This window comes from Petromyzon marinus, chromosome 60 (genome assembly GCF_048934315.1).
Source record: "Petromyzon marinus isolate PM22_M1 ecotype Great Lakes invasive population chromosome 60, UKy_Petmar_22M1.pri1.0, whole genome shotgun sequence".
Taxonomy (NCBI): Eukaryota; Metazoa; Chordata; class Hyperoartia; order Petromyzontiformes; family Petromyzontidae; genus Petromyzon; species Petromyzon marinus.
The window spans coordinates 2,391,050-2,403,917 of NC_133726.1; the positions used below are offsets into that span (position 1 = coordinate 2,391,050).

Consider the following 12,868-nt stretch of genomic DNA (forward strand, 5'->3'; position numbering starts at 1 on the left):
TTTCTACCTACGTGACTTTACCGAAAGAACCAAAGAGTATGGATTCCTGCAGTCACGAAAGCTGCAAATCAAGATCAAAGAGTATATACGTAGTGTTCTTTATTGGAGGCACACACTTGAACTTGGGAGGCAACACGTTTACTTACTCAGCCCAACAGGGACCGCTACGGAACATTTCACAAGTTAACTAGACCCCAACAGGGCAACTATAGAACAAGGTCGGTCAGTAACGCACTGACAACCATCCCGTCACGTATAAGACCGACGACCCAGGGCGAAAACCAAAGAGCGAGGACCGTAGGACGTGCCGACTTCCCCCAGAGCCTCGATCGCTCTCAGGACCCCGGCTTTTATGCCGCTGAGCGTGGCCTTGCCACGCCCACTTCTGGATCTTTCCAGAAGCTTCTTGACCCTCATCACGTGTCCCCCGAGCCCCCTTTTGGGCCCCCTCGCGACTCTGTCCCGGTCAAGTGCCCTCTCGGGTTCACAGAGAGTATCACGTCCTCACTTGCTCCTTCTCCGACCCTCACCAGAACTATGCCCCCTATGCCCGCTTCCATGTCAACCCAATTCTGGTGGCAGAGAGAATCCCGACGTACGCTTCCACTCTCGTGATAGCAATGGGCGCTAACGCCATTGTGACCCCTTTTACGCCACTACACATACGAGGGGTGGAGAGCAGCGAGTGATCGGGTGGGTGAGCGAGTGAACAAGCATCATCAATTCCACTTCCACAATCATCACCACCACCGCCATCACCACGACAGCAACATCCGAAAACTGAGCAGGACCCTCTCGTAAAAGAGTCTTGAGACTCCGTGAGCTTTCCTGGATAAACAAGCGCAGTAGTAGTAGTAATAATAATAGCCACCGTGAGTGTGGCGAGCGAGTGTGTACGAGTGGTTCGTGGACAATGCTACTAACCTGTGACCTTAATGAGAGCTTGCAGACACACATACACACGTGTGTACACCTACAAAGCGATATATACACAGTTAATGAATACGTGTGTATGTGTGTATGTACGTTTAGGGTTAGTGAGTGTGAGAGCGGAGACCGGTTGTCCCCGCTGCATGACTCGCCTTCCATTCCCACTCACGGCCAACACCGGTGACGATTAACTGAACCAGTTCTGGGACTCGCCTAGGTCGACTCAGCCTTGAATGGTGCCATGGAGGCGAGATGTAAACTGTTTTGCCTGATATTTTGGAGGTCATGTGTTTGATCCCGACCCTGACGCCTGCTGTATATTTGGACTTTGCATATCTCTCTTTCACCGTGGTCGCATGGATTTTTCTCCGGGTCGTCCGTTTTTTCCCCCACCACATTTGGAATGAATGTGCATTTAAAGTAATTTTTCTGCTATACATTTTCACGTGACAAGCCACTTGGCTGAGCTATCATTTGTGGCCAGGTCGCTTCTGAAAGAGAGATATATAGCTCAGTGGGCCTTACCCGGTAAAGTAAAAAAAAATAGTTTGCATTTTTTTTTAGTTGCGACTGATTACCTGGTGCAGTGTGGAAATATCAGCACCGGGGAGACAAAGGCGGGTGGGCATGGTGCCACACCACATCACCCATACCTGTGCACTGTGCCCACCTTAATAGGTGCTCGTCAACAGCACTTGCCCCAGCAGTCCGTCAAAGGCTATATGTGGGATCTTATATTTTTGCTGTGTGCCTCTATAAAACTCTATGCGCATAATTGTGTGTTTATGATCCATGTGTATATATATATGCATGTGTTTGCATGGCTAGGTATTTGCGCACTGCGCGAAAAGCCCACTGACCTCGGTTAGAGAGAGGAGAGATGCAGAGACTGAGGGAGAAAGAGACAAAGATAGGGAAAGACAGAGACCAGATCTCAACTCAAGACACTGATCCTGATACCCGGTCTCAACTCAAGAAACTGACCCTGAGACCCGGTCTCAACTCAAGACAATGACCTTGAGACCCGGTCTCAACTCAAGAAACTGACCCTGAGACCCGGTCTCAACTCAAGACAATGACCTTGAGACCCGGTCTCAACTCAAGAAACTGACCCTGAGACCCGGTCTCAACTCAAGACACTGATCCTGCGACCCGGTCTCAACTCAAGAAACTGACCCTGAGACCCGGTCTCAACTCAAGACACTGATCCTGCGACCCGGTCTCAACTCAAGACAATGACCTTGAGACCCGGTCTCAACTCAAGACAGTGATCCTGAAACCCTGTCTCAAGATACTGATCATGAAAGCCGGCCTCAAGACACTCATGATAATAATAATAAGAAGTGTTTAGCCTGGATAATGAAATGCTTATTTATGCAATTTTATGAAGATGTTCTCTTCGTTAAAATGTATAATTTTCCAACAGGGGGTTAAGAATTTTGAGAAGTTTGATATTTTTGCCGACATTAATCGCTCATCTGTGGTTGTTTTTTTGTGAGCGAGTGCATTGAGAATAAGGAATGAAAATCTTCGCTGAGGCTGTTCCCATGTGAACCTTTCAATTCTGAAAAGTTTCACTCATTCTAGTTTATCTAAGTGTATACGTATATACGTTTTATATATGTAGTGTTTATTTTATTTTATTTTTCTACCTACGTGACTTTACCGAAAGAACCAAAGAGTATGGATTCCTGCAGTCACGAAAGCTGCAAATCAAGATCAAAGAGTATATACGTAGTGTTCTTTATTGGAGGCACACACTTGAACTTGGGAGGCAACACGTTTACTTACTCAGCCCAACAGGGACCGCTACGGAACATTTCACAAGTTAACTAGACCCCAACAGGGCAACTATAGAACAAGGTCGGTCAGTAACGCACTGACAACCATCCCGTCACGTATAAGACCGACGACCCAGGGCGAAAACCAAAGAGCGAGGACCGTAGGACGTGCCGACTTCCCCCAGAGCCTCGATCGCTCTCAGGACCCCGGCTTTTATGCCGCTGAGCGTGGCCTTGCCACGCCCACTTCTGGATCTTTCCAGAAGCTTCTTGACCCTCATCACGTGTCCCCCGAGCCCCCTTTTGGGCCCCCTCGCGACTCTGTCCCGGTCAAGTGCCCTCTCGGGTTCACAGAGAGTATCACGTCCTCACTTGCTCCTTCTCCGACCCTCACCAGAACTATGCCCCCTATGCCCGCTTCCATGTCAACCCAATTCTGGTGGCAGAGAGAATCCCGACGTACGCTTCCACTCTCGTGATAGCAATGGGCGCTAACGCCATTGTGACCCCTTTTACGCCACTACACATACGAGGGGTGGAGAGCAGCGAGTGATCGGGTGGGTGAGCGAGTGAACAAGCATCATCAATTCCACTTCCACAATCATCACCACCACCGCCATCACCACGACCATCACCACCTTTCAAAAGACAAAGATCCCCGTAGAGTCTTAAAAAACTGTTGGGGCAAAAATTGTTAGTGAGCACCTATGAAGGCCGGCACGGCACACGAGGGGCTGGGTGCCTCACGCCACGCCTAGGCTGCCTGTCTCCCCAGTGGCGATGTTTACACATCGCACCAGCTACCCATTTGAGGCTGAGCCGACCGAGGGGAGGCCCAGGACCAGTTCAGATAATCGTCACTGGTGTTATCTATAAGTGGGAATCAAACTCGGGTCGCCGGGTTCGTAGCGCAGCGAGCTAACCGCTTACACTACCACTCCCCACCACCATCAAATCTCTATCATCACCACCACCACCACCAACCCCCCCTATCTTAACTACTATCACCACCTCCACGACCTACACCAACACCACCACCGCACCTCATCACCACCGCCGCACCTCACCCATCACGACCGCACCTCATCGTGGCGACGACGTCGCACAGGAACTTGAGGCCCTCATGCCAGTTGGCGCGGCTGCTGGCGGCGGCGGCCCGGAGGGCGTCGGCCAGGCCTCCGGCGAGCAGGTCCGCAAGCCACGGCCGCCACCCCGGGCCGGAGTCGAGCGCGTCGCGCGTCCACTCGAGGTAGGAGGCCACCACGGGCCACCACGGCCCCCCGCCGCCACCGCCACGGGGCACGGGGGGGGGGGCCGCGACCAACGAGCCGAGCTCCGAGCAGAGGCGAGACGGCACGGAGAGGAGCGCAGGGGCCACCGCGGTGGGGTCACAGCGCAGGTGGCACAGCGAGAAGAGGCCTGGGGAGGAAAAGGGGAGAGGAGAGATGAGGATGGGAGAGGTGAGGAGGGGAGAGGTGGATGAGTGAGTGAGTAGGTGAACAGGTGGGTGGGTGAGAAAATAGGTGAGTGAGAGAGTAAATGCGAGGATGAGTGGGTCGGTGAGTGGGTGAGTGAGTGGGTGAGTGAGCGATGTGAGCGAGCTGGCGGGTGAGTGGGAGTTGCCAGGTGAGGAGCCGACAGGGACGGCGAGTGAGTGGGCGGATAGCGAAAGCGATAGAGTGCATGGGAGAGTCAGTGAGTGATGGCCGTGTTAAAACGGGCGCCACGGTGGCTAGGAGATGTTAACTACCTCGCCTGGTATGCAGGAGGTCGTGGGTTCGTTCCCAACTCTGACGCCTGCTGCTGTATATTTGGAGTTTGCGTGTCTCTCTTTCTCATCATCATCACGGTGGCTAGAAGATGTTAACTACCTCGCTTGGTACACAGGAGGTCGTGGGTTCGATCCCGACCCTGACGCCTGCTGCTGTATATTTGGAGTTTGTGTCTCTCTCTCATCATCACGGTGACTAGGAGATGTTAACTACCTCGCCTGGTATACAGGAGGTCGTGGGTTCGATCCCGACCCTGACGCCTGCTGCTGTATATTTGGAGTTTGCGTGTCTCTCTCTCCCAGTGGTCGCGTGGATTTTTCTCCGGGTCCTCCGGATTTTCCCCCCACATTCAGAATCTACGTCATGCGTTCATAGAGTATTTGGCCGCTATAAATTTCCACACGATGATAAGGCACTTAGTTGAGCTATAATTTGTGTTGGCCAGGTCGCTTCCAAAAAAGAGCCATACAGCTCAGTGCGCCCTTACCTGGTAAGATAGAAAGAGTAGAGTATCGTGTCGACACTGACCGTGTAGTTACTCATCAAGTCCTTGACTCGGTCCCCGACCCGGTGTGTCGGACACGGCCATCGCGAGCCCACTCACCTCTCCACACGGCGAGACGCACGGCCATCGAGTCCGCATCCACCAGGTCGAGCAGCTCCAACATCCGTGACGTCACTTCCTGCAGCTGAAGATAAAACCGTGACCAAACCCAAAAAAAAAAGGAGTCGACCCATCGAATGGCGAGTCATTTGAACGCAGTTATACGTAAGCTCACGGGATATCATGTGACGTGAAATGAGGGGTGTGGGGTGAGAAAAAAAACTCGGTTCAAATCATCACACCTGCCAAACCAGGTGTGATGGTTTGGCACCGTAGGTCACATCACTTCGACTTTCCGCTCCACTTTGTAAATCCTTCCCTTCCCCCCGCCCCCCCCCCCCCCCGCGAATCGTCTGTTTTCCCAAGCACTTATTGCCTTCTTTGATGAGTAAATGAAATAAATAAATAAACTCATCAACTCGTATGTTACAACCGTGATAGCGCCGTTTGTTGCTGGACGCTTAAAGTTTTTTGAGCTGCGCAAAGCAAAAAAAAAAAAAAGTTAAACATTATAATTAGAAAAACATTCTGTTAATAAAAATTATTATTTAAAAAAAAATATACACAATTAAAAATAAAAACGCGCAAGCATCGCTCCTTCCCATCCCTGCGTAAAAACCCGAGCTCACGTCCGACTCAGCCGCCCCTTCCTCCGCAGCCTGCGACGTCTCTTGCCGTTCCGCTACGGCCACCGCGATAGACAGAAAGAGGCGCACGAAGTTGTGGATGCCGGCCTCGCCGAGGTCCTGCATCCGCCGCTTATGGAATTTGGAGTAAATTCTGTGTCGGGAGGGGAGGTGAGGGAGGTGAGGGTGGTAGGTGAGGGAGGTGAGGGTGGTAGGTGAGGGAGGGAGGGTGGTAGGTGAGGGAGTGAGGGTGGTAGGTGAGGGAGGGAGGGAGGGAGGGAGGGAGGGAGGGAGGGAGGGAGGGAGGGAGGGAGGGAGGGAGGGAGGGAGGGAGGGAGGGAGGGAGGGAGGGAGGGAGGGAGGGAGGGAGGGAGGGAGGGAGGGAGGCGACAGTGAGTTGAATTGAGAGGTCGCTGGGTGGCTCGCTCACTCACTCACCCACACAAAGACATCTACTCACTCATAATAAGGTTTTTTTTGGGTTAGATCGCGTAAATATAAATGTGTCGTTAAAACCTCCACCACCCGACAGAGCCAATTAGTAAGGGTTGTCCCGTAAACAAAACGTGCGAATTCGTTACTAGTTCAGCACACTGGTGTCTTGGTTGTGCCGGGTGGTGGCGGGTTTAACGACACATTTATATATTGACGCGATCTAAACCAAAAACTCTTATGGAAAATATTGGTCACGAAAGGCTACGCATTAAATTCACTCACTCACCCATTCACCCTCTCATTAACCCACTCACCAATACATTCACTCATTTTGTCTCCCAGCCAGGCATCCACTCACCTGCTCACACAAAGTTTCACTCGCTTACCCAACCACTAACTGATCCACCCACCCATACATCCACCCACTCACTCAGTCAACCAATCAGTCTCCCAGCCAGACACCAAATCCCTCATTCGCTTTATCACTCATCACTACTACCGAGACAGTCACTCACTCATTCACTTCATCGCTCATTCATTCATTCACCCATCCACTCACTCATTCAGTCTCCCACCCAAATATCCACTCAATCACCCACTCATTCACATACCCACAACCGAGTTGGAACTAACAGGACCATGGGTTACACTGCATTTCCACTCACGCCAACTCGCAAATTGGCCATAATGCGCTTCTGCTTCCTCTCACCTGCCCTTGATCTGGGCCCACGATCGCATACCGGGTCTCCCACATCGACCAATCAGGTAGCCAGAAAGGATGGCCACGAAGAGTTGGAAGCTGCTCCGTGATTGGATGGAATTGGCACGGTGGGCAGGGCTTAGCGGGCAGCACGCCCGGACTTCGGCTAATTGGAGCGCAGGTGAGGTGGTGGCGTTGACCAATCCCTGCAGGCCGAGCCTCGGCACGTTGAAGAGATCGTTCTGTACGAGAGACCATCAGCCACGATCGATCCACTGCTGGATGAAGGCTTGAGCCGAGGAACTCAAGAGATTAATGGCTTATATTATTACTCACAGAGGTACAGATTTAGGACTCAAAAACCCACGATGTCAGAATATGTCTGACACAGCCCTTTTAAAGTCCCTAAAATAAAAAAAAAGAAGACATAATCCCAAGAACTCGAGATTACCGGCTTATAGCCCTGACAGCCATAATGACCCTCCAAAGAGAGAGAGTGAGACAGAGAGATAAGGAGAGAGAGAGACCCGGACCCAGGACTCAAACCAGGTACTCAAAAGCTACTGGTTTGTAGCCCTGACACGGCATTGACTGTCGCAACATCCTCCAATAGAAAGAATCGGAATGTGTATCTATACTGGAGAAATCCGATGAGCTACAACGCTCTTTTTCACAGATGTCCAGTAGGGGCAGTAAAGAGACACACCGATGTGCAGGAGCCGAACACAGGCTCTGCGGAGTTACCAGCTCTCCCTCTCCAACATGCTCATTATGAACTCCTTAAGAGACATATTTAGACAACCCCCCGGTCCCAGGCACTCAAACAACAGTGCCCCCCCCCCCCCCCCCCACGTGCTCAAGAGGCCACCGGCTCCGCTTCCTCACCAGCCGCTTGCTGTAGAACTCCCACAGGAAGGCGACCACAGCCACGCTCGGCTCCCAGAGGTCACACAGGGACAGCGTGTGGATGAGGCTGGCTCGGAGACACTCCTCTCTCTGGCAGTGCTAACGAGAGTCGACGACACGCCACCACCATCACCACCATCATCATCATTATCATCACCATCATCACCATCACCACCATCACCACCATCACCACCATCACCATCACACCATCACCACCATCACCACCAACCATCACCACCACCACCACCATCATCACCAAAAATTGTTGGTAGTGTTGGTTTCTCACCGCCTGGCTGCTGCTGCCTTCCCACGTGTCTGTGGTCCCTCGGGGAATACGAAGCTGTAAAGATACGGCTTCTACTCTTGCTGCTGCTGATGATGCTGCTGCTGTTGCTGATGGTGATGAGGTGCATGACGAAGATGTTGATACTCCTGGTGAATGATGATGATGACGGTAATGATGCAGCTGATATTGATACAGCCGATGATACTAACGATGAAAATATGCTACTGATTAGTTATGAAAATGCTGCTGCTGATAGTGATGTCACTAGTTAAGAGCAGAGGATACTGTTGACGATGCACTCATACCTGTGAATCGAAACACTTCCTCAGGAATTCCTCCATCAGCGGCCAATTACTCTGAAACTGGATTCACAACACGGATTAGCACACGAGTGAGTGAGTGGGTGGATGAGTGAGCAAATGAGTGAGTAGGTGGTTGAGTGAGTGAATGGGCGAGTGAGTAAGTGGGTAGTTAGGTGGGCTGGTGAATGAACGAAAGTGTGGGTGAATGAGTGAGTGAATGAGTAAGTTGTGGAAAGCATTAGTGTAGCGGTTTGCACGCTACTAACCCGGCGACCTGAGTTCGATTCCCACTCAAGGCCAACACTAGTGACGATTATCTGAACCAGTCCTGGGCCTCCTCTAGGTCAACTCAGCCTCAACATAAGTACTTGGTGCAGTGTGTAAACGATGCCATTAAGGAGACAAAAGCGGCGGGGTCGTGGTGTTGGCCACCCACCCCCTCGTGTGCCGTGCCAGCCTTCATAGGTGCTCGCTAACAGCACTTGCCCCAACAGTCTGTTAAAGGCTATATGATGGACCTTTGTCTGTCTTTGAATGGGTGAGTAGGTGGGTGAGTGAGTGTGCATATGAATATGTGAAGGTGTTGCCCAAATGCTGGACGTAACCCTCACGTATATCACTTAACCCAACCCGGACACAGCCAAAAATCCATAGCACCAAACGTGACCCGAAAACCAACCCCTAATACTATCCCTAACCACGACCCCTACCGCAACCACCAACCCCACCACCAGAACTGATGTAAACGCTAACCCTTAACACCAGCCCTAGCAGTTCCATTACCCCGACTCTAACCTCGACCCCAACCCATAACTCCTTGCCTACCCCCCCCCGCCCCACCTTCCTCTCCCCTCACCGTCTCCCACTCCTCCTCCACTGGTCTCCGTTTCCCCCCCCTTCACCCCTTGCCCCCTCTTCCCGCCCCTCCACCTCACCGTCTCCTCCTCCCCTCCCCGCGTCGCCTTCGCCCCAAGTGACGCGACGTTAGCCAGCAGCCAAACGCCCATGGCGAGGGGATCCCTCGCTCCCCTCAACCCCTCCACCACGCCTCCCCTTCCTCCACCACCATCGCCACCTCCTCCTCCTCCTCCCTGTGTCGCGTGTCCAAGTGCGAGAGAGAACTCGGCCCAGAATGGCTGCGGGATGCAACAACGCGGCGATTGTATCAGAGGACATCGTTAATAACTCATTAAATTATTACGAATAAATTATTTTAACTTGACCAGGTAAGGCCCACTGAGCTGCGTAGCTATTTTTCAAGTGACAGCCCAACGAAGCGGCTTACCGTCGTGTGGAAATTTAGCGCAGTTAAATACTCTGAACACGTGACGATGATTCGTAAAACGTAGGGGGGAAAAACCGGAGGACGCGGAGAAAAATCCGCGCGACCACGGGGAGAGAGAGACACGCAAACTCCGAATCTACAGCAGCAGCAGACGTCAGGGTCGAGACCGAACCCACGACCTCCTGGATAGCAGACGAGGCAGTTAACATCTCCTAGCCACGGTGGCGCCCCTTTGAGTGGCACCCAGAGGTCGGCAACAAAGAGGAAAAAAAGACCAAAGTCCAGACGGTGGTGGTTGGTGGTGGTCGTGAGACTATGAAGAAAGTTATGGAGGTCAAGGTGTCGACGGTGCGACATTTCTTGGATGTGGCAGAGGAAGTCAAATCCCTATTACATCGGCTCCAATGCTCACGATGCACTTGTCTCTGATGGGGTCTCCTAACAATGGCAGACAGACAGACCAGTCTCTGATGGGGTCTCTCAACAATGACAGACAGGTCTCTGATGGGGTCTCCAGACAGTGGCAGACAGACCAGTGTCTGATGAAGTCTCGAGACAAAGACAGACAGAGCAGTGTATGTGGGGTCTCTAGACAGTGACAGACAGACCTGTCTCTGATGGGGTCTCCAGACAGTGGCAGACAGACCAGTGTCAGATGGAGCCTCTAAAGACTGACAGACAGAACAATCTCTGATGGAGTCTCTAGACCGTGACAGACAGACAGACCAGTGTCTGATGGAGCCTCTAAAGACTGACAGACAGACCTGTCTCTGATGGAGTCTCTAGACAATGACAGACGGGGGTGGGGGGGGTTCAAGGTGCAACCACGCACTCACACAACCGCCAGTGGTAGGGCCCACCCATGCAGGGAGCTCTTGCGGTGAGCCGTTCCCTCACCTGGGTGAGGAACGTTTTGTGTCGATGATTGAGGAATATGAGAACCATTGTCCACATCTCTCGCACGCAGCCACAGGGAAACGGGTCCTGAGTGACCTCTTCGAATGGCGTTAGCTGTGGAAAAAACAACAAGAGATGAGAATATAGACTCACGGACCAGTCTGTGATGGAGTCTCCAGATAATGACAAGACAGACCAGTTTATGATGGAGTCTCTTAGACAAAGACAGACAGACTGGTCTCTGATGGAGTCTCTCAGACAAAGACAGAAAGACTGGTCTCTGATGGAGTCTCTTAGACAAAGACATACAGACTGGTCTCTGATGGAGTCTCTTAGACAAAGACATACAGACTGGTCTCTGATGGAGTCTCTTAGACATAGACAGACTGGTCTCTGATGGAGTCTCTTAGACAGTGACAGACAGACTGGTCTCTGATGGAGTCTCTTAGACAAAGACAGACAGACTGGTCTCTGATGGAGTCTCTAGATAAAGACAGACAGACTGGTCTCTGATGGAGTCTCTTAGACAAAGACAGACAGAGTGGTCTCTGATGCAGTCTCTAGACAAAGACAGACAAACTGGTCTCTGATGGAGTCTCTTAGACAAAGACAGACAGACTGGTCTCTGATGGAGTCTCTTAGACAAAGACAGACAGACTGGTCTCTGATGGAGTCTCTAGACAAAGACAGACAGACTGGTCTCTGATGGAGTCTCTAGACAAAGACAGACAGACTGGTCTCTGATGGAGTCTCTTAGACAAAGACAGACAGACTGGTCTCTGATGGAGTCTGTTAGACAATGACAGACAGACTGGTCTCTGATGGAGTCTCTTAGACATAGACAGACAGACTGGTCTCTGATGGAGTCTCTTAGACAACGACAGACAGACTGGTCTCTGATGGAGTCTCTTAGACAATGACAGACAGACTGGTCTCTGATGGAGTCTCTTAGACAAAGACAGACAGACTGGTCTCTGATGGAGTCTCTTAGACAAAGACAGACAGACTGGTCTCTGATGGAGTCTCTTAGACATAGACAGACAGACTGGTCTCTGATGGAGTCTCTAGACAATGATAGACAGACTGGTCTCTGATGGAGTCTCTTAGACAACGACAGACAGACTGGTCTCTGATGGAGTCTCTTAGACAATGATAGACAGACAGACTGGTCTCTGATGGGGGTCTCTAGACAAAGACAGACAGACTGGTCTCTGATGGAGTCTCTCAGACAATGACAGACAGACTGGTCTCTGATGGAGTCTCTAGACAAAGGCAGACAGACTGGTCTCTGATGGAGTCTGTTAGACAATGACAGACAGACTGGTCTCTGATGGAGTCTCTTAGACAAAGACAGACATACTGGTCTCTGATGGAGTATCTTTGACAAAGACAGACAGACTGGTCTCTGATGGAGTATCTATACAAAGACAGACAGACAGACTGGTCTCTGATGGAGTCTCTTAGACAATGACAGACAAAGACTGGTCTCTGATGGAGTCTCTTAGACAATGACAGACAGACTGGTCTCTGATGGAGTCTCTAGACAAAGACAGACAGACTGGTCTCTGATGGAGTCACTAGATAATCATAGACAGACTGGTCTCTGATGGCGTCTCTTAGACAGTGACAGACAGACCAGTTTATGATGGAGTCTCTTAGACAAAGACAGACAGACTGGTCTCTGATGGGGTCTCTTAGACAAAGACAGAGAGACTGGTCTCTGATGGAGTCTCTTAGACAAAGACAGACAGACTGGTCTCTGATGGAGTCTCTTAGACAAAGACACAGACTGGTCTCTGATGGAGTCTCTTAGACAAAGACAGACAGACTGGTCTCTGATGGAGTCTCTTAGACAAAGACATACAGACTGGTCTCTGATGGAGTCTCTTAGACATAGACAGACTGGTCTCTGATGGAGTCTCTTAGACAAAGACAGACAGACTGGTCTCTGATGGAGTCTCTTAGACAAAGACAGACAGACTGGTCTCTGATGGAGTCTCTAGACAAAGACAGACAGACTGGTCTCTGATGGAGTCTCTTAGACATAGACAGACTGGTCTCTGATGGAGTCTCTTAGACAAAGACAGACAGACTGGTCTCTGATGGAGTCTCTTAGACAAAGACAGACAGACTGGTCTCTGATGGAGTCTCTAGACAAAGACAGACAGACTGGTCTCTGATGGAGTCTCTTAGACAATGACAGACAGACTGGTCTCTGATGGAGTCTCTTAGACAAAGACAGACAGACTGGTCTCTGATGGAGTCTCTTAGACAAAGACAGACAGACTGGTCTCTGATGGAGTCTCTAGATAGAGACAGACAGACTGGTCCTGATAGAGTCTCT

The 12,868-nt window shown here is 51.1% G+C and overlaps 1 protein-coding gene across 1 annotated transcript in view; it reads right to left on the bottom strand.

The window, feature by feature from the left end:
* The window catches only part of MMS22L (MMS22 like, DNA repair protein), a 126,843-nt gene that overhangs the window by 82,247 nt on the left and 31,728 nt on the right, over positions 1-12,868 (bottom strand). The window contains exons 9-16 of the mRNA XM_032976713.2: positions 10,525-10,638; positions 9,278-9,478; positions 8,346-8,402; positions 7,734-7,853; positions 6,858-7,090; positions 5,717-5,867; positions 5,088-5,172; positions 3,794-4,130 (exon numbers count right to left, since the gene is read on the bottom strand). Of these exons, the coding sequence (XP_032832604.2) occupies positions 3,794-4,130; positions 5,088-5,172; positions 5,717-5,867; positions 6,858-7,090; positions 7,734-7,853; positions 8,346-8,402; positions 9,278-9,478; positions 10,525-10,638 (1,298 nt within the window). The remainder of the gene's footprint in view (positions 1-3,793; positions 4,131-5,087; positions 5,173-5,716; positions 5,868-6,857; positions 7,091-7,733; positions 7,854-8,345; positions 8,403-9,277; positions 9,479-10,524; positions 10,639-12,868) is intronic.